At 37.4% G+C, this 22,698-nt stretch overlaps 1 protein-coding gene and 1 long non-coding RNA gene across 2 annotated transcripts; one reads left to right on the plus strand and one right to left on the minus strand.

The window, feature by feature from the left end:
* The first annotated feature begins 2,789 nt into the window (after positions 1-2,789).
* On the plus strand, positions 2,790-19,609 carry LOC122968363. Its single transcript, XR_006398813.1, has 3 exons — positions 2,790-2,800; positions 14,977-14,980; positions 19,408-19,609. It is a non-coding gene; the product is annotated as an uncharacterized LOC122968363 (long non-coding RNA).
* Positions 4,301-21,270, minus strand: LOC122968335 (BRCA1 associated protein). Its single transcript, XM_044333485.1, has 13 exons — positions 20,870-21,270; positions 19,628-19,789; positions 16,853-17,075; positions 16,581-16,770; positions 14,840-14,953; positions 14,159-14,307; positions 13,554-13,629; positions 13,317-13,455; positions 12,005-12,114; positions 11,839-11,928; positions 11,625-11,728; positions 9,581-9,720; positions 4,301-4,688 (listed from the first exon to the last, which is right to left on the minus strand). The coding sequence occupies exons 1-13, from the start codon at positions 20,946-20,948 to the stop codon at positions 4,471-4,473; spliced, it is 1,794 nt and encodes a 597-aa protein (XP_044189420.1). The 5' UTR covers positions 20,949-21,270; the 3' UTR covers positions 4,301-4,470.
* Between the last annotated feature and the right edge of the window lie 1,428 nt (positions 21,271-22,698).

The following is a 22,698-nucleotide window of genomic DNA, read 5'->3' on the forward strand; positions in this document are numbered from 1 at the left end:
TTTTGCAATGACACTTTTTTTTTCTCTCTCTCTCTTCACTCTTTCACTCTTTTTTAATTTTACATTCATTTATTTTTAGTTCATTTGCTTCCTTCTTTCTTTCAGTTATAGACACACTCATACATAAACACACACGTATCCTACACGACCTCATAGTCTCATCAACAGCAAGCTGCTTGCATGTATCATCATTAAAATGATAATTTTTACATTTTTACATTTTTTATTGATTGTTATTTTTATGTTATTTAGGTTTTGTTTCGTCTAGTTTTCACCATGTTTTCTCCATTTGAATGTAAACATTATAACATTTTCTTGATCTATTTGTGTGTTTTATGTTTTGAGAGCTGAAACAATCAGTTCATTAATCGATAAGTTGACTGACCTAAAACTAATCAGCACATAATTTGATAATCGATTTATCATTTTAGCCATTTTTCAATCAAAAATGCCAAACATTGTCTGCTTCCAGCTTCTAAAATGTGAAGATTTGCTGCTTTTGTTTGGTCTTATATGAGTTTAAACTGAACATCTTTGAGTTTTAAGCTGTTGGTTGAACAAAACAAGCAATCAGATGATTGTGATCTGCATTTTTCACCATCTTCTGCCATTATATAGACTATTAATAGATGATTAATTAAGGAAATAAACTTCAAACTAATCCATTATGAAAAATCCCATGCATGAAAAGTTGCAGCTCTAGTTGCAAAGCTGTTTAGACTTTGAAGGTTGGATGTGGGATATAAATAGGAAACCAACAGGTGTGGCGAATGTTTGCATGCTGTATCATTTGACTAAATATGTAAAAATAAAACATTCTGTATCATACATACATGAATAAACAGGTACGTCAGACTAAACAGAACCTGCTGGTAGGAGACTGTCACATTCATAAAACAACATCTGACCACAGTTTGTAGTATTAGATAGTAGATAGTAATTTATAGAAAGGTTGAAAAGACTCAATGAAGACTCAGACACGAGGAAGTCTGAACTTTAATCATCGTTCAGAGCGGCTACGTCCAACCTCTGTACACAGTTTACTTTGAATAAGCTGCTGTGAGTAAACTGTTAATGTTGCAGCAGGAAGAGAGAGAAAGAGAGATCAGTCAGACATGACAACATCCTCGGGGGCAGATGTTTGCTACTGCAGCCCGTCAGTCAGGCCTTTATACACAGTCAGCTGCAACAACACAACAGCAACAATGGCGAAAGCTGCATTTCTGACATTTTTGATTCTGCAGATAAATCGGTTTATTTTTAACGCCATGCACAACGTGTTAGAGCAGTTTGTCTCATGGCGCTTCGATCTGATAAGTGTCCGTTTCACTTTTACACTATCACTTCACACAATCTGAACAACTTCAGAAAAAGCAATTTATCAAACGTTGGGAGTGGACCAGTGAAAACTGAAAATGAGATTCGATGACTTTCAGAGGAAGTTGTTCTTCAGCATGTGGACACATGCTTTACTATTAATTGCAGCTGGTAAAACAGTACGTTAGCTCTCATTCTGTAATTAAATTGACAGTTGCTCTCTGGCGTGTCAGAAACAAATTTGAGCTCTGTTGCTGCCAACTTTCCTACGCTCCACTTCAATTAAAGTGTTTGACATTTTGGGAAACACGCATATTTGTTTTTTTTTGCTGGGAGTGAGATGAGAAGATTGATATGAGTTTGTGTTAATTTCTCAGTAAAAAAGTGACCGAATGTATTTCTCAAAATGTCAAATTATTCCTTTAAAGGGTTCTCAGATAGGATGGTTTGATCATTAAAAAACACAAACAGCTAAACCAGCTTTTCAATGAGGTTTTTCAGACCCAGCTGAAGCTTTAACATGAACATTTTTCTAAGATTTAAATGTTTCACTGAGCTACTTTAACTACTTTAAAGGAGGGAATGAAGCCGTTTCATCATGTGACTCGTTGCTTCATCTTCACTCTTTGACACGTTTTTCAGTTTCTTTCAACCGCCGGGGTCGTAAATATATAAGGTCATAAAACACTCCAGTGTTTTCAAAATACGTTCTATGGTCGCTGCTTTGTATACAAGAGCTCACACCTTAAACAAGAACACGACCTACATCGGTGGGTCGCAACCTTTCAGTGTTCAGATCCTTTACATAAGTGAAAGTAGCAATATTACAGCGTATAAATACTCCATTACGAGTATTAGCAGCAAAATGTACTTTAAGCTTGAAGTTGTTGTGAAGACAGAAAGGCATCTAATCGTTCAGTCCACAAAATGTCAGAAAATCTAGAAAAATTACAAAAAAAATGAGTCCAAACTGTCTTCAAATTCCTTGTGTTTTCTGACTCATCAGTCCAAAATCCAACAATATTATATTATTATCTTATATGAAGAAGAAAAGCAGCACATTTAGATGTTATATTATTGGATTATTATTACAATGTATTAACATGAAAGGAGCATTTTAATGATGCAGCTGGTCAATGTGAAGCTGGTTGTATCAATTTATATTATAATCAAGTATAATAATAATAATAATAATAATAATAATAATAGTATAAGATGATAATATGTTTTGTATGTTTAGTAGTTTTGTTGAAAACTATTTTGTAATTTTTCAAGCAAATATGTGAAACATTTGCTGATTCAAAGCTCTCAAATGTGAGAATTTGTTGTTTTTCTTGGTTTTACATTACTGTAAATTTAATTTTTGGGGCTTTTTGGACAAACACAACGTTTGAGGACGTCACCTTGGACTCCAGGATTTCCATTTCCTGATGTTTTATTGACTGAACAAATAATGGATTAATTGATAATAGAATAATCGTTAGTTGCAGCCCTTGTTTTGTGTGTAAAATATTAATTTGCAAATTGACGAAGTAACTACAGAGCAAAGAGTAAAACATTTCTCTCTGAAATGTAGAGAAGAAGAAGTATAACGTAGCAAAAAATGTAAATTATGAGCAACTCAAAATGATACTTAAGTACAGAAATTGAGTTAAAGCCATATTCTTGTCATATGGGATGGATGTTGTCATAGTAACAAGTCAGGAGCATTATACACTGTGTAGTTTCAGATAATCTAACAGGTGGGATTTTTATGAGCTTTCACTCCTAATAATGTAAACAAAATGATTCAGACTTCTGCCTGTTTGTGAACAGATTTAAACACTTTCTAACCTATTTTCAGTCTATTTTGATGGTTTTGTAGCCATTTTTTTTTTGTTGTTGATATTTCTGGAAGTGTTTCTGACAGGTGGGAGACATCGCCGCCGTCACAGGTTCCTGGTATCTCTGACTCAGTTTGGCGTAAGCGGTTTTTCCCCCAGTCAACTGCTCGTAATTATAGTTTTACTTTCTACAACCGTTTACTAAATAATTTACTCAGCAAACCTTCATTTCATTCATGTGCCGTCATTTTTTCACGGTGGGAAGAAGCACGTCCTGCTCAGTCGGCCTATCACAGCTGCTGGTTTATTGCTTATTGTGACCATAAATATACTAAAGATCAGCCTCACACCAATTTGCAATCCAAATTGTGTTTATTTTCCTGCTTGGAACACAAACGTGTGGAGCTGCTCTGTGTGACCTTTCAACAGACGCTCCCCTCCCTCCTCCGGGCTACACGTACCCCTGACCTAAAGTAGGTGGTCCGTGTACTTCCTGCTCCTCCAAAATAAAATAAAAAACAACCTTCCTATCAGCGTGTCTGTCCTTCAACCTTCCAATAAACTGATATGAAAGGACACGACATGTAAAGCCTTATTTATCTTTGTCATCCTGAGTCATTTTCAGTCTTAAAATAATGATCCCAAAAAAAAACAACATGTCAGCACTTTACTTAAGAACAGACAAAAAGCCTAAAAGGTGACAAAAACTTCATTTTCTTTTACACAAATCAAACATTCATCTCTCAGCCTCTTCGTCCTGCTCTCATGTGTACAAGAAAAACAAAAAATAACATCTTTAAATTTAAAAAAAAAAAAAAAATCTAAGGATGTCAAACAGACTTTAAGATTGTAAGATTACATTAGTATTAAACTGGGCACAATAGAAGAATATTAACAAGGCAAAAATGAACATAATTTTGATCAAATAAATATCATTTATGACCAAAATAGATGCTCTTTTAGATTTGGAAAACAGCAGAATATATTTACATCACACAGATGTTAAATATATTTGGAAACCATAAAAGGTTATCGTGTCTTTAACGTCGTACATCAGTTCATCACTTTTCCTTCTCGCTGAAGCTACATTAAGTTAAGGTGTGCAGGTAAATATCATCTCTATTTACTCTTTCTTCAAGGAGTCAAGCGTCTACTATCGAGTCTTTGTTCCTCTTCTCTCTTTTTGTGCTTTCTGGGGGATGGGGGACCACAATGATTGAGACACATGTTTAACAAATGGACAGAGCTCAGTCGTAGACACGCGACTGAGAGAGCAGCAGCAGCAGCACTTTCCAGGTCACTTTTTTTTTTTTTAAAAAACCATCGCCGCCTACTTCCTCTTTCTGCCCCGGCCTCTCCTGCCTCTGCCGGAGGAGGGGCCGGCTCCCGCTGAGTCCGACGGGCTGGCGGCGATGTTGATCTGTCCCTCTTGGATTTCGCTGCGAGCCTCTGGAGGCAGGTGTTCGATCTGCTGCTGAGTCTCCAGATAAAACATCACGTCTCTCAGCTGCTCCTGCAGTTCTGCGATCGTCTCGTCCTTACGATCTCCTGAAGAACACAACAGACGACAGAGAGATGATTTACTATGATTATCATCATAGTACAGTGGTATTGTAAGGATGAGTCACCCAGTTACAGATGAATATACAGCTTGTCAAACATGTAAACTGAAGAAAAATAACACATACCCTTCGCTTGGCGTCATTTTAAACTCAAATGTTAAACGTGTGTAGGGTGTATTCAGCCCTCGGGGTCAAAGCCCCCACACAGCTGTGTGAGCTTCCTGTCTGTACGAGAGACTGTAATAAACATTTAGACCTACATATGACCGACAATATGAACAATTTATCCCACAGATTAACTTTCAAACCCCCCCCACCTCCCTCACTCTGTTGACTTTAAGGCAGCAGTGGACCTTTACATCCAGGCTGTAAAAACAGAGAAATGTGCATGATGTCGTACTGACATCCTGTGCTGCTGCTTTGATAACAGAAACGCCCAAAAGATGACATAACCTTCCAGATGTTAAGAGAGAAATTAATAACCCTGCTGCTGCTATGTTAGAGTCCACTGAGTGAATATGAGTGAAATATTAACATTATACCTGCTAATACAAGTGTGTCTATCGACTCTATCATTTAATTGTTTTTTTCAGACAAACTGTGACACCAGACGAGTAAATCAGTTGCATCTTCAAAGACTTAGAGGAAGAGTTTTCTGCTCAGCTGTGGGATAAACAGCAGCTCTGACAATCTTTAAAATCTTTAAATTTAGGCTTCGAGCTTATTAGGTGGAGCCAAACTACTTGTTTTCCTCATGTTTATCAGTTGTATAATATGCTACACGTTGTTATTAGCGGTTCACACACGTTTACTTTATTGTTGTAGCACGTAATTGATTATTCCAAAAAATAAATTCTGAATGTTTGTACCAATGTGTTTTTATTCTTCCTTTACTCATTTAATGCATTATTGTTTTGTGTGCTGCTCAACATTAGCATGTTAGCATTTAGCTCAAAGCAACAGCCTCAGTAAAGCCTCACAGTGTGACTGTAGAGTCTTGAGTCCTGTTTATCCTGGTCACCATCCTTCGCTAGAAAGATGAGAACTGCAGCAACACTCGTAGTATGAGGAACAACTTATAAAACACATTACAAACACCATTTAAATAAAGTGAGTTAGGTATGAAAAAAGGTAAAAAAAATAAATAAATAAAAATCACATATCAGCCAATGAGACATCTACAAAGATGGGTTGGATATATGGTCATGTGGCTTCAGGCCAATCGTTGTCCAAGAAGGGATACGGGTGACGCCATATTTGGTCCATTAACTAGAAAGATGCAACTAGGGGTTGGTACTTGTTAGATGTGCCTATTAGATATGGCATACAGGCCTTATAAAGTGACTTCTTTCCCTTCTCCGTGCACCTTACTCTGTTTATTCACATTAAAAAAAAAAAAAGATATCACATGTTGAACTCTCTAAAGATAGATTTCATTCATTATTAGTCTAAACAATCCATTAGTCAGACTCTAGTCAACAGGTTAAAGCACTTCAGTCTAGAGAAGTTCACTCAGTTAACTCAATTAGTTGCCACGTTGTTATGAAAAAAAGTAAAGAAAAAAGGGGAATTTCAGAGTTCCACACGTGTGTCGCCGCCCAGAACAAGAAATTGTGCTCAGCTCTCGAGAATAATGTGTTTGAGTGACTTCTAGTGTCAACAAAGCAAAAGAAACAGCAGATTTATTTACATTAGTGCTGATTAAGCTTGAGCTGGCAAACATCAGACATATGAGTGTAACTAAAACATCACTCGACTAAACTCTGACTAAAGCCGCTCATTTGCACCAGAAACTTGTGGTATTTACAAAGTTGCTTAAATTGACTTCAACATGTGAGTAACGTTTGTGCAAAAGAGCTGTGGACTAAACTTCCGAATGTCTCTCATCAAAACAAATGAAAGAGCACAAAGTCTGTGTGTCTTCCACGTAAAAACAGGTCACGTGCAGCAGCGGCGGGGGGTAGTGGGGGGGGACGTTTGTTTAAACAATCCTCATCCTCAGAGACACACGGCGAAGGAAAAATACAGGTATGTCTAAAGTGTAGACCTCAAAATTCCACCCAGACCTTCAAACCCTCAGGCGGAGCAGTAATGAACATCTTCCTGAGCTGAAATACGCAGGACGAAGCTGCTCTTATCATGTTACCATGTTTACAAAAAGACACTCTGAGAAGAAAAGGAGGGTTTAACTCAGTAAAATATCTTTTACTGTAGATTTGACTCATCTGACAAAGATAAAGCTGGACTGAAGCTGGTTAAAAGGAAAGTTCAAAGCTTTTATTTCACAGGTCTGTTAATATTATACTGATTTCCTTGTAATTTTCTAGGTAATTTGCAGATATTTAATGATTCATTTTTAGGACATTTTACAGAAATGATGATGCAATTTGGTGCAAATTATAAGAACAAAATTGAAAAAAAAGTGTTGAGTTGGTTAAGTTGGTCATTAATATATTCATACGTTGTTGTTAATTTGCAAAAATTCTTAATAGATTTCACTCTTGACAGTTCTTCTTTAGTAGTTTTTTTTCAATAATTTTCTAAAAGTAGCAGCTATGTAACTTAATTCTTTGATTGGTTTTGTAATTTGGTGGAACAGTATCTGGGAAACGTGCTATGTTATATTAGTGTTTATAAGAAACAGCCTCGTATGTTAATATGTAGCTGACATATAAAACTACACACTGAAAACTACGTATTTTCTGTCAATTTTAAGAATTGTTAAGAGTCTAAGTTATTGTGAATTTTGTGAAATTTGCAAATTAACAACTACATATGAACCCAAATATAATGAATCAACACTTACCAACTTAACACTTTTTTCTGTTTTTTTTCTTGTAATTTGCAATTTTTTCACCGTAACATCCCATTAACACCCTTTTTGTAAAATGACACAATTTATCCCACAGATTAACTTTTAAACCCCCCCCCCCCCCCCCCCCCACACTCTGTTGACTTTAAGGCAGCAGTGGACCTTTACATCCAGGCTGTAAAAACAGAGAAATGTGCATGATGTCGTACTGACATCCTGCGCTGCTGCTTTGATAACAGAAACACCCAAAAGGTAAACTTCCAGATGTTAGAGAGAAATTAATAACTCTGCTGCTGCCATGTTAGAGTCCACTGAGTGAATATGAGTGAAATTAAGATTATACCTGCTAATACAAGTGTGTCTATTGCCTCTATCATTTAATTGTTTTTTTTCAGACAAATTCAGTGATCCAGACAAACTGTGACACCAGACGAGTAAATCAGTTGCATCTTCAAAGATTTAGTTTTGCAAATTAGAGAATTGCAAATTACAAGAAAAAAAACAGAAAAAAGTGTTAAGTTTTTAAGTGTTGATTCATTATATTTGGGTTCATATATAGTTCATTTGCAAATTTCACAAAATTCACAGTAAATTAGACTCTTAACAATTCTTAAAATTGACAGAAAATACGTAGTTTTCACTGTGTAGTTTTATATGTCGGCTACATATTAACATACGAGGCTGTTTCTTATAAACACTAATATAACGTAGCCCGTTTCCCAGATACTGTTCCACCAAATTACAAAACCTATCAAAGAATTAAGTTACATAGCTGCTACTTTTAGAAAATTATTGAAAAAAAACTACTTAAGAACTGTCAAGAGTATATTTATTAAGAAGTTTTGCAAATTAAAACCCTTTTTGTAAAATGTCTGAAAAATACGTGTAAATTACTTAATTTACCAAATATTTTTTTTATACTTAAATTTGTATAAAATGAAAGGACCTGTACAATAAAGCTTTACCAAAGACAAAGTCCTGTATGTGATCAGCCGTCTGTCTGATAATGTGGCGACACTTCAGCTGAAGGTTCGGCTTTCTGCGTAGCTGCAATTTGTTTGTGATTTGCAAGTATTGCTTAATAAAAGAGGAAGTGCTCTATGACTGCAGGCTGCAGAACAAATATCACCCGTCTCGCTTCTAGCTTCATCCAATATTTTCTCTTCAGCATTCTACATGTTGGTGTTACCTGTTCTAACACAGGATGGTCCTGTTGTTCTGGATTCTCTAGTCTGACATGTGGACCACGTTGTGTGGAGCGTCTAGCAGCACATGTCCATCTTGTTCATCTTTAAATGCATGTCTTTCCTTCTCTGTCTGTGGCACTCAGCTCCAAGCCAATTGGTCCTTACTGAGGATATAATCATTTAATGTAGCTATAATTGATATTAATAATAACATATGATCTGTGAGTGTGTTGATTGTGTTCATAGTGATGAACCTGCTCTCATAGCGTCATTTTCAGAGAAAAAGCTGTAAAAAGCCGCTGTACACTACCTGCTCACAGTTAGCTGTAGACTAGCTGGTGAACATAGTGAAGCATTTAGCAGCTAAAGAGCCAGATATTTCCCTCAGGAGTTGGTAGAGAGTAAAAACAGAGCTAAAAGAGAGTGAATATTGGACTTACATTCACCAGGTGGACAGAAACACGACTCCACATGAATGATAATGTTGCTCTGTAACTGCTGGATGTGGAAATAAGCAACTGTTTGCTAACAAGTTCAACATAGAATTAAAATGTGATGACTGGTCAGTTTTGTTTTCACAACTTGTCACTTTGTAATCGGGAAAACTTCCTGCAGCATTGTGACGTTTCACTGCTTTTATTTTTCTTTTGCTTGTTGTGTGTGTTGCAAACTTTGGCTTGATGTCAAAAAGACTTTTTAAGACACACTCTAAAAGTTTTCTGTTTTGGTTTTCAGCAGCCTTTGGATAAAAATCTCTTTGATCGGGGAGCGAGATTTGTTTTTCAAGCTATATTGTCAAAGACGTTGTTATCGCCACGTTCCGCCATGATAAACGTGTATACGCCAGCATGTTACAGTGATTCATTTGTCTTCGCTCACCGATTTCTTTTCCTTTGCGTTCCTCCTCGGCCAGCTGGGACTGCAGCAGCGCCTGATTGGCTCTCAGACAGTGGTTCATCTCCTGCTCCTCCTTCAGCTCCTGACTCAGCTTCACCACTCGACTGTTCAGCTGAGTGTACCTGAAGACGCAAACACATGTTGACAAGTTCACCTTCAGACTCTCTAGTGTAAAGTCCAAAACTAAAAAGAGAAAATTACAGTTTATTACAACTTGGGTTTCATGTTTCACTCATGTTATTAATGTACATCTGTGCTTCTCCTGTTTAGATGCACATCCTGCGTATGTAATCAAGTTAAATACTAGGATTGAGATCCTGGTGTCTCCTTTAAATTCTTGGCAAAACAGACCAAAAACTTCCAGGAACTACGAGACAAGAGTAGCTAATCTCAGGAGCTAAATTTGGAGCTGAAAGTCCCTTTAGAAGAATATGGTGGATTATGCAAATTGGACACATGACGAATTAAAAAACAACGACAGCCACATTTGAATCATATCAACACATCAGGAAACAGCAGCATCCAGTCGTCCTGCTGTGATGTTTCAGTTAATGAATGAATGAAAAAGGAGACTGACAAATGTCATCCTAATATCAACACTTTAACACTTCCTCGTTTTATGTAAATGAAGCAGCCGTGGTGTCTGTGTTTGACCCATCAGAGACATTCAGCCTTGTAAACTCCGCCCCTAAAGTCCCGGTATCACTAACGCCTGGACCTGGGACTTTCCTACAGGAACTTCATTTAATCCCTGAGTTCCTCAGAAGGTTCTGGAAAAGCTACACTGTTGGAAACTCCCTACATGTTAGAATTTCCTGCAAAAATAACCAGCAGGATCAAGGGAAGTTCAGCGTGTGTGTGCTTGTGTGTTTGTGTGTTTGAATTCTGAAGAATATGATACATGCTCTGACAACTGTTGCAGCTACAGTACAGTTCGAGCTGACTATGCACTTATTATAATAACCAGGTCAACTTTTTACCTTTGCTTCCAATTACTTTTAATGCTAAACTGACAGCTTACAGTTCAGCTGGGTGACAAAACCTGAACTAAATTATGCAGACGGTCCAACAAATGGCTTAATTAGACCTTCGTCACCAAATAAAAGCAGCAGTGCTGATTGCAGGTGCATAAAATCGCTCTAACGTCACAACTAAATGATCCAAACAAAAAACGGCTGCATGTGACGGATATTACTTCCCTGCCACTGCTGTAATAACCTCGGGTCAGCTCTGTAAGATGATCATAAACTCCCATCAAACCACTCACACATAAACTGGTAAGAAGATGCTAAAAAACAGAAATGATTGCATGCATGGTGCAAAGAAAGAAAGAAAGAAAGTGTACTTTTAAGAGGAATTGTTGTCCTACTAAATATATACATCACATAATAGGGCTGGGCGATATGACCAAAATCTCATATCCCAATATAGGTCATTTCATATCGTGATAAAGATACTTATCACGATATAGCACATTTTAATTCAATGAATAAATAGTTGGTTTGCTGTCATTTATGGTCTCTGTGTGTGCAGCGCAGCGGTGGAGAGTTGACAACAACTAAACTCGTTATGTTACTGTTAGCGCAATAAAAGCTTCGCGAGTAAAAAGCCAAGACAAGTAATTTATCAATGTAAACCACGCAAAAGATGGACAGACTCCAAATGATGAAAAATATTGAGTGTGATTTGCATCACAATGATACAAACAATAGAGCAAAATATGAAATGATAGACGTCTTTCACACAGCCCTATCACATAATCTAACAAATATTAAAGAATAAAAAAATTTGATGATGAATTATCAGCAGTTGTGTTGTTAAAATCAAACATCATTTAGGGTGGAAATACTGGGAAAAAAAGCGATATATTCCTGTGAATATTAAAGTAACAGAGAGACACACAGAGCCGAAGCCACTTTAGTGAAAACAGACACAACTCAGAAGGTCATAAAACTACTATAATGGGGCTTAATGAGTCCCAAAATGAACACAATCAAACCTGTAAGATACAACCAGAGGGACCTACTTTTTCTCTATGCTCTGCTTATCTTTGCTTATTTCTCCAAACCGCTGCTCCAGGTTGTCACAGCGCTCCAGAGTCTCCTTAAATTTAGCCTTCATGTTGTTTATCTGAAGGATGTAAATAAAAACAGGAGTTAAAGGACACACATGCTCCCAGAATAACCAGTAAAGACTTGAATCAGATAGTAATTAAACCAGCTGACAGCCTGGTATCGTACCTCCTCAGCCGTCTCCTTCTCCAGGTGAACGATCTTATTCTCCCAGTAGATCCTCTGAGATTCCAGTTGACTGGTCAGCAGGTACGAGTACTGCAGACCAGGACGGTTCGTTAGAATGTTTCGGTGTTGATTATTAGTAGAAAGAGCGACAAAAGCGAATGTTTACCTCTAACTGAAGCGCATCAATCTTCTCAGCATGGCAGGTGTCTCCCTCACATTCATACTGAACCATCTTCCCATCAGTCTTACTGGCCACCAGTCGATGCACGTAGTTGTCTGTAATGGTGAAGATGGACATGAGCTGGTCAGTTCATCAATATAAACACTATGCATGATAAACAATCCCTTCTTCAAGATTTATACAACAATTATAAGAGAAATATTGATCATAAATCCAAAATCATATTTTCACGATATTCTCCTTCAATAAAAGTTAATTCAGCCTCATCTTTCAAAACACAGATCTCACATAATGTAAATAATGTACATATACTATAAATAGTCCAAACATTAATTCCAAAGTAACAAAAAAATCACAAACATAATTTTAGAAGAAAACTATTGATTGATTAACAGATTGACAGAGGATTAATCTGCTACATATTTTGATAATCAAATCATTGTTTTAATAATTTATTAAGCAAAAATATCAAACATTTTCTGGTCGCAGCTCCTAAAATGTGACGATTTAGAGCTTTTCTCTGTTTTATATGTTTGTAAACTGAAGTTGTCGTCCAACATTGGATCAAATCATTTCCTCCATATTTGAAGTTTTGCTCTAAATGTGTTGCTGTTTTTTATATTTGGCAGATTTAAAACTACATTAATCAATATTGTTTACATCACTGAATGGGAGTTGCTCACAGTGACAAAGCCAGAAATAATTATCAACAAACTATGAAGACTTATTGCCTCTTTTAGCTCAATATTTTGATTTTACAATATATTTACATGTTCGTTTCCAGCAGGAAAACTTCCATAAACCCTTTGTAAACTATCTGCTCAGATCCAAACTGCACAGATACATTTGTCAGGAGTTGCTATAAAGCTATAAAAGGTGAGTGTAAACTGGATTTACAGACACTGAAGTGGCCAGAAACACAAAACAAACTCAAACTGTCTTTCCTTTAAGCCAACTGGACAAAACTCCAGTTGCTGATCAATATTGTCTGATTTGATAGAAAGCTACAGAACTGCTACTAAATCGACCTTTTTTTGTGGTAACATTGTTTTTCCATCAAGTCCAAATTTTAAATAATTTAATAATTAACAGAACTTTCTCTCAGCTTGGTTTAATGATCTTCTGTCCTCTAGTGGACAAAATTGATTAATGCAGCTTTAATAATCAAGTATTTTTTGCTCCTGCGATTTAATATCACTGTCCTCCACCAGCAACATGTGACTAATGCAAACTAACACACACACACACACACACACACATACATACATACACACACACACACACACTAATCCAGTACCTCCTGCGTAGTCCCAGACACGGTGGTTGGTGAGCTGCATAGCGTAAGTATGCTGTGTTTCCTCAAAGTGCTTGTAAGCATGCCGGCTAACGTAGCGACCACAACCGATGTGCCCGCAGATCAAACAAATCCACAGGTTCTACGGACAAAACAACAACAACAACAACAACAACGTGAGATAAGAAAAGCTTCAATTAGAAATAAAAGTGAATTAAAAGAAGATCCGATATCGTTTACCTCCTGAACTCCGCACTCAAAACACTTGTTCTCTTCCACCGGTTCTGGTGTTTGACAGTAGCGACACACAGGACACCTGGAAACAGAGCACATAATTCAACTGTTGTCATACACATGTGTGTGTATGTGTGTGTGTGTGTGTGCGTCGCACCCTTTGTCACACAGAAGAATATGTGTAAAGAGGAGGCCAGAAACAAACAACACATGACATGAAGCCTGGAGAAATAACCAGTGGAGAGAGAGCATGTGACTCAGTCCTTAGTAAAAAAAAAAAGGCTTTATTTATTTACATGGCTGTAGATCTGAACCAGATATAAGCTGAATGATAAAGGTAAACTCAAAGGTTAGCTGACGATCATATCTCTTCTTGAAAGGAGGTCAGATATAAGCTCTGAGGTAGGTTAAAACATAAAATTAAACTATTTCAGCCAATAAAACTAGTACTAGAAGTGTCTGGGAGCGAGACAGCTGAGGGGTTTTTAACTGTGACAGGCAGCAGCAGCAGCAGCAGCGTTTACCTGCACATTATATGGTTAACACTCACATGACAGCACAGAGAAAAAGTCCAGGAATGTTTTCTTTGTGTGTGTGTTTGTGAAACTCACGAGGCGTCTTCCCACCGCTGGAGACACTGGCTGTGGAAGCTGTGGTTGCAGAGGGTCGTCAGGATGCCGTTGACGGACTCGTCCATTCTCTCCAAACACACGGTGCATTTTGGCAGCTCGGTCAACTCCATCACCGGCAGACTGGCTCCCTGAAGAGAGCGACGCGACACAACACTGACACGTTATCACCTTTTAAGCCGATACGTTGAACATGTTAGCAAACAGTTGCTTATTTCCACATCCAGCAGTTACGTTCACTCTCTTTTAGCTCTGTTTTTACTCTCTACCGACTCCTGAGGGAAATATCTGGCTCTTTAGCTGCTAAATGCTCCACTATGTTCACCAGCTAGTCTACAGCTAACTGTGTCTGTTTGCCGTTTGGTTCAGTGGCTTTTTTACAGCTTTTTCTCTGTAAACAGCTGCCTGCTACGGCTGAAAACAACGCTATGAGAGACGCTGAGCGTGAACCAAGACAGTAAAGTTGCAGCCGGACAGATAAACAACGAGCTGAAACTCACTATAAAGCTCCGTAAAGCCAAGAGAAGCTGCAGAGTCTCTGACCAACACATCACACACTGACAGCTCTAATTATTAATAATCAACCAGGGAATCAGTTTCTACAGACTGAACAGTGACGTGATGGGAGAATAACCTCAGACTGGGTATACTGGGTATATTTACCTCTTCAGACTTGATAACTTCTGCTCGTTCCACATACACCAGTTGGCAAACTGCTTCCTCTATAGAGTTGAACTGGCGGCCGTTACACGCCGTGTAAAAACTGTCTGCATCTGCCTAAAACAAAGACAAGAGATCAGGTGGGTTAAGTCAATTAGTGACTGAAGACAGAAATACACACAGATACGTTCACCTTTAACTACGAGGCACAAACCTGCATGCACACTAGAAACTGAGGAAACAGCTCATATTAGTAACTAACTGAGAGGTCTTAAATGTCTGAACTTCCCTCCAGCACATAAACAAACAGCTGTTGCTGTTGACACTGTAAACCCGGGTTTTAAAGGTCTGACAAAGACTAAATTGTATCTAATCTACAGTCAATCCCCCAAATGAAAACTGTAGTTTTTTGTCTGTATATCCACTGGTTTTAAACACAGGGCAAAAATATATAAATATATAAATATATATATATATATATATATATATATATATATATATATTATGAATGGATAGAGGAGGAATATAAGACTCATTAATAATGTCAAACAGATGAAAAAAGGTGAAAAAAGTTATTATATATCATATATTTTTTTCTATTCTTTGTCTAATTTTGATTTGGGTGATAATCAAGCTCTTGGTTTTGGAACTATAGTTCCCATAATGCTTTGGGGAATGTAAACAGGAAGTATATGTTTCTATGGATTGAGAGCATGGATGTATAAAGAGAAGTGGATACAGGAAGAGCGACAGGCTTTGAAGCAAATTGGACATAGCGGCCAAACCGTGTACTTACAACATCACGTGATGCACACTGGACCAAAAAGACTTTTTCTCATAGACTTATATTGTGAAAGAGACGTCTGTAAATCAGCGGATACATTTTTCTGAGCGTCACAACCACCGTGAAATGACTTGTCTCACTATCAGAATTGAATCCATTCGGTCCGATCACATTTCAAAAGCCTAGAAGAGCCGCATGATTGAATTGTTTTATCCTCATTCATGTTAACCGGAGGGCTAAACCGGAAGTAGCCGACTCAGCCAGTGAAAGTCACGAGTGCTCTATGGGCTGCACAATGCAGAAGATCCGGGTACTTTCATGCCGGGAAGTCGATTTTTTTTGGCTCCATGCTCCACTGAGCAACTTTCATAGGACTGAACGGGGCCCCGCCTCCGACGCTGTATCCAGTTCTCTTTATACATCTATGATTGATAGAGTTAGCTGTGGGCTACAACTTAAACCCAGTGGTTTTTTGCATATATTTGTTTATATTTTGGTAAACTAGCACCATTAAAAGTCTGCTGAATCAGCTGTTAGCAGGTCCTGTTTACAGTGTAGCCCTGGATGTACAGACAACTATCACTGGATTACTGTGATACTGAAGAAAACTAAAAAAATGTGATGATTCTCAAGCAAGTTCTGCATCTTTTCTGTGATTTCTTAGCAGATTTATGGATGTATCATCAGAGATAATCATAACCTCTGGAAGTGCAAGTTACACTAAATCAAAAAATCTTGCTGCAACAAGTCTGTGACTTCAGATTTGACTCAAAGAAACTGTAAAAGTTTCCTCCATGCCCCTCTGAGGAGACCCGTCTCACAGTAAAATACCACTACTAAAACTACTAATCTTGGAGAAGGACTATCTATCCACTGAATTGTTTCACAAACAACCAAACAAGCCGACAGGTGGTATGAAAACATAACCTTAAACCTCCTCTGATGATGCTGAGACCTCACCTGTGTACAGAACTTTATCAGGACCATGTACTGGTTTGGAGTGGAGTCCCGTATGATCTTCATATGCTCCATGACCTCATTAAACGGCGCCAAGAGTTTCATGAGGTCATGACTGGTCATAGTGGCGGGGACAGTGAGGATGCAGACCATGGCGCTACGTCTGACGTCTTCAGTCAGAGACGTCATTTTGCTGCGACGAGAAGAGTAAAATAAACATCAGCTGATAAACTCTGGAACATTTAATAACACGGTAAACGTCGGGCGTTACTCACTTGGTCTTGTAGAGGTGCATGATACCGTGGATGATCTCCACCGAGGGGTTCCCGCTGAAGAAGGAGATCTGGTCCGGCAGCTGCTTGGAGGGGGAGTCTGGAGTGGTTCCTGTAGCTGCGCTGCCGTCCTGTGAACCTTCAGTAGCTGATTTACTGTCTGCTTCAGCCTGAGCTTCACCGTTCTGCTCCGCTGAGCCGCCGGAGTCTTCACCTCCGCCTTTATCTGCAGGGAATAATCAGCTGTTTCAAATCTGAGAACATTATTACGGGATGAGAGCGGCGATATTCTATATTTCTGTTGTCACACATCCCATCAAGAGACCAAAACCAGCAACGTGTTAGTGAGTCTCTCAAGACTTTCTGACTTTAATAACCCGTCTGTGGCTTTTTGTCAACAAAGACCTTTGTGTTAAATTATCCATCTGCGTCTTTGTTTAGGAAATTTAAAAATTTAGTCAATTTATTCTGTAAATACTCTTCTAACATGTGTGTTTATGTTCAAATTCATACATCACAGACAAAACCTTCCAGATACATTTTACAATTTTTTCCTTTTAATCGTCAGACGTTCACTCTTATTCAACGAGGAGATCAAAGGATTTATTGTCACACTTCTAATCATCAATTTTTCATTGGTCCTGATCTCTGGAATTCACTAACTTTGAAGTCGTCGTCTTCTTTAATAACATTTAAAACACATTTAAAAAATATCTTTTATTTAAATATTTTGTGTGACTGGGTATATATGACCCCTCTCGTACATTTAAAGTGTTCAAATTTCTGTTTTACTTATTTTTTCTTTGCTATAAACGTTTCTTTTTCTGTTTGATGTTATATTGTTGAAACGAAGAGGAGGACTTTGACTTCCTCTCCTGCACAGTTTAATATCATTTTTACTGTGATTTATTTTTATTGTCACCTTTGTGCAAATAAAAAAAATACAAAAAATACGAATATACAGAATCCTTCCATTTTTGAAAAAGGCTGAGTCGTTTCCTCAAACAGTTGTAAATGTTGCATCTGTTGACAAATATCTATCAGCAGCAGAGTAATTCACATGGTGCTCTGGTGTGTATTTCTAGTAGCAGGATGGTGTACGTATGTGAGTAGAGCTGCAACAGTCAATCCATTAATCAACTGTCAGAAATTTAATCTGCAACTATTTTGATATTTCGATTAATTGTTTCAGTGAAGATTTACTGTTTTTCCTTTTCATGTATCTGAACGTTTTGGGCTGTTAGTCGTCATCGAGGCCTCTGAGAAACTGTTTTCTTCACTGTGTTTTAATATTTCATAACAAGGTTGCTGCGCTCCTTCTGAAATCAAATTTAATGCTTTTTAAGACCTCGACAGAGAGAATTTAACACCTTTTGAACAGCAAAACAAATACACATTAAGGCTGAGCTTCATGTTGGAAATCATTTTGTATCTCTATATAAAAATCATATGTAAAATATTATAAAGTAATCAAATTAATGACAAATTCAATTAACTGTGTCCCACTGCTACGCTTTAATTTAGATCAAACTCTCTGAGTTAAAAAAAAAAACAGTTTCATTTAAAATTTTCATTTCAATTACAAATTGCTTGGAACTGTTAATTTTGACAACATTGTGTTGTTCTGGTCGTTCTCGTGCCTACAGAGTCAGCTGTCGTTAATTCTCCCCGTTAAGACACAAACACATTCAGCGTTTCCCCAGTAACAGTACAGGCCAACGAGAACCCTCACCAGGCCAAAAAACCCCCTTTTTAACGCCAAAAATAACAAATATCTCTTAATTCAGAAATCAATAGTGTTTGGGAGCCTCTGTGCAGCGTTGCTCATGAAACATGAGTTAACACCTGTGTTGTTGCCTTGGAAACTCTTGGTAGCGTTGAGACTTTTAAAGGTTTAAAGGTGAGTGAGTGGTTAAGAAAGAGAGCGAGCGGAGCAGAGGAAAAGGTTAACAGTAAGTCGTCAGTCTGGCGGTAAATGTACAGCACAGACTCCAGTGAGTCAGTTAATAAACGCTGCAGCTTCTCAAGACCAAGAAAAGTCTCGTCTGTTGTTTCCCAAACTGCTGGGAACACATGACAGTATATCTACCTTTCATCCACTTTAACAGTCCATTAAATCTGTAAACTGCAGCTAAGCGGTCATCAAATTACAAGTCCTCTGCTCTCTCCTACATCCGCACCACAAAAACCTCTTTTATCCAGATTGTAGCAGCTATCAGAGATAACAGAAAGCTTTGTGTCTTCTCTCTCTCCTTGGTTAACTGTTTTTAGCTGAGTATCATCTGTACTGTTTTGTGTTCTTCTTTAATCCTGTTACCTACATGAAAGCAGGTGGGTCTGCAGAGAACCAATCAAAACATAAGCAGAAAAAGAAAAGAAAGAGATGGACTGGAGTGAGTAGCGACCCGTGACCAAAACATATTTAAAACCAACCCTAACATTAATAACTTAAGTTAAGGGGACTTGCTTTTTATCAACATAAAGGAGGCGTTGTAAACTGATTTACATCCGTACAACATGAGGAATACCTGGTACACAAACACACTGCTTGTTAAAAGGATCAATTCATTGTTGGTTTTGGTCTTTTTTATGGGATTTCTTCACAATAACAAACATGCAGAATATCACCAGACAAAAACTAATTAAAGCCTGACTCTGTTCTGGTAATGTACTACACCTGAGGCCATGAAGAAAACTTCACAAACAATATGGTCATTGTTCTTTTCCAGCTTGTTGGTTTTATATCATCCTGCAACATTAGTACATGTATGTGCTTACCTGGGCTGGGCTCAAAGGTCTCTATAACCATGTCTCCCATCGCTCTGCTGCCGATGTGTTGGTGCAGGACTGCTGCTCTTTCCAGCTCCGTCTTTCCGCCCAGAGTGAGTTTGGCTAAACCCAAAGCTTTCTCCTGCAGTTCCTCATCTGACATGCCTTCAACTGCAGAGGAGACAGAGAGGCAGACACAGGCCAGGTTTTATAGGCTCTAATGGACCGCTGAGTGCTTTAATATTATGGGAGTGGTGGAAGAGGTATTAAAACCCTTTACTGGAGTAAAAGTACCAGTATTATGAGCTTGATGTAGTTAAAGTATTGCAGTAAAAGTAGTGGTTTGGTCCCTCTGACTGATATATTATTATATATGACATCATTAGATTATTAATAGTGAAGCATCAGTGTTAGAGCAGCATGTTACTGTTGTAGCAGCTGGAGGTGGAGCTAGTTTCAACTATTTTATATACAGTTGGCTAGTTTAGTCCAGTGGTTCCCAACCTAGGGGTCGAGGCCCCTCCAAAGGGTCAGCAGATAAATCTGATGGGTCGTGAGATGATTAATGGGAGAGGAAAGAAGAAAAAACAAAGTTCTGATACACAAATCTGTTTTCAGTTTCTGGACTTTTTCTCTAATCTTTGATTTTTCTGGTGAAATATTGGATCATTTGAACATTTATCGAAAAGAAAGCATGTAAGAAGTTTAGAGGGAAAAATCACTATTTGGTGGAGCTGTTAACAACTCATAGACATGTGAAATGTGACCCCGACTACACACTGCTTTATGTAAGACGTCAAAAGCCAAAAAGGTTGGAAACCACTGGTTTCATCTTTAACAATGTGTTGTATTTTAAAAGCTTGTTATATTATCCATTGTGTCAAATCTTCATCTGTAAAGTAGTGGAGTAGAAAGTACAATATTTCCCTCTGAAATGTAGTGGAGTGGAAGTATAAAGTAGCATCACATGGAAATACTCAAGTAAAGTATAAGTACCTCAAAATTGTACTTAAGTGCAGTACTTGATTAAATGCACGTAGTTACTTTCCAGCACTGCATTATGAACACATGTAATTTGCTGTAATTAAGGTACTTAAAGCATATAATGTCTACTTTTGTAGATAATTAACTATCTAACAGCAGTTAGACGCTTAGCTTTGTTGTCACTGCTGGTTAGCTTCCTTGCTAACAACAACAGCAGTGACTAAAACACATATCACATCATTGTTTTTGAGAAAAAAAATAACTCACCAGCTGAGTACTGGAAACCCTGTGGACAAGGAGACTGGTCGGCTAATTCCAAACGGATAACGACCAGAGACACACTCATGTGTTTTAAAAGAAACGGCCACTTTTACAGAGAACAAAACAACCCGGTGACAGCTAGCTAGACCAGCTAGTTGTTAGCTATACCTACAGATAGCTAAATGACCAGCAACGTCAGAGGAACAGCGGTTTGTTTTTGTCTTATCCGGCCATAAACACACACATTACATTTGTGTTTTATAACTAAAACACTACAACTGTCCAATACTACCCTGTCTATGTGTTAACAACTAATAATAGCATGTTGCTCTTCTTCTTAATAAGAAATGAAACAGCAGTAATTTCCTTGAGGTGAGCTGCTGCCATCTGCAGGAAGAACTTCTTCTTCTTCTGCTCATATTTACTGCAGACTAGACGCAGTAAAGGTGAGCTGCTGCCCTCCAAAGGTCATTTGTAGAACTACATTAGAGTATTTTTACATTGCTGTATTAGTACTTTTACTTGGGTGAAGGATCTGAATACTTCTTCCACTTTAAAGCCTTGAAAAATTAATCTGTTGATTATTTTATTGATTAATCGGTTACTTGTTGGCTTTATAAAATGTCAGAAAAGGGTGAAAAATGTCAATCACTGTTTCCCAAAGCCCAAGATGGAACCTAAAATGTCTTGTTTTGTCCACTACCAAAGATATTCAGTTTACAGTCATAGAGGACTAAAAGAAACCAGAAAATATTCACATTTAAGAAAAGTGGAATCAGAGAATTTGGACATTTTCTTCTTAAAAGATGACTCAAAACAATTAATCGATTATCAAAATAGTTGATGATTATTTGAATAATTGGCAACTCATTGATTCATCAACTAATCAATGCAGCTCTGATAATATTTGATACTTTGTTGTGCATTGTTGATGTGATAATCATATGGAGGCCGAGAGTGGCCAGAAGGATTTGAATCCTATAACCAACTGAATACCTAAAATCTAAATAACACTGAATTCATACCACAAATATTTTTTGCTTTGAAAACTGTCTTTCTGAAGACAGTTATCATGACATTGTAGATGTTCAAATTTCCATTTTTCTACACAATTGAAGATTGATTTTCTAGAAATTGAGATTGAAAAGACCAATAGTCAAAACTATATTCAAGTTGCTCAAAATCAAGTGGTAACTTTTTAAGACAATTAAAATGAAGTAAAAAAATAAGAATAAAAAAAATAAGAATAAAAAAAATCTAGTGGCTAAAATTGGGATTGTTCAAATTCAGACACCAAAATTCAAGGTAAAAAATTCCAACTTGAACATCTGGACTATTGAGGATAATCAATCAACCTTCTCTCCTGGAAATCAGTTTACATTCAGTCAGTCATGTGATCCAAGAAAGAGAAGTTCAGAGGAGCGAATTAATACCCTCAATTTAAATTGTGATATTACAAAACTTAAAATTACCCTGTGCAAATTTAAGAGAAGAATTAAAACTAAAAATTCAGATCAATAGTTTTCTTAGTAAAATATTTCACCGTGGGACTTAAGGTTTTTCAACGTGAAGCTTTCACAAATTTTCAACAAAAATTCAAATTGTTGTGGCCTTTCTTGGCTTCCGTATCTTTGGAAATTTATCCACAGTTTAAGTCTTCTCTTTATTATAATCAGCTGTCAAAATGTGCTTTGATCCCCATGTTAAGAGAACTTTAAAAGTGCTGTGAAAATCAATAATCTAACTGCAACTAACAATTAATTTCAGTATTAATCAATTGTTTTGTCTGTAAAATGTCATAAAATTGTAAGCAAAATGCCCAAAACAACTTCTAA

This window comes from Thunnus albacares, chromosome 18 (genome assembly GCF_914725855.1).
Source record: "Thunnus albacares chromosome 18, fThuAlb1.1, whole genome shotgun sequence".
NCBI classification, from domain to species: Eukaryota; Metazoa; Chordata; class Actinopteri; order Scombriformes; family Scombridae; genus Thunnus; species Thunnus albacares.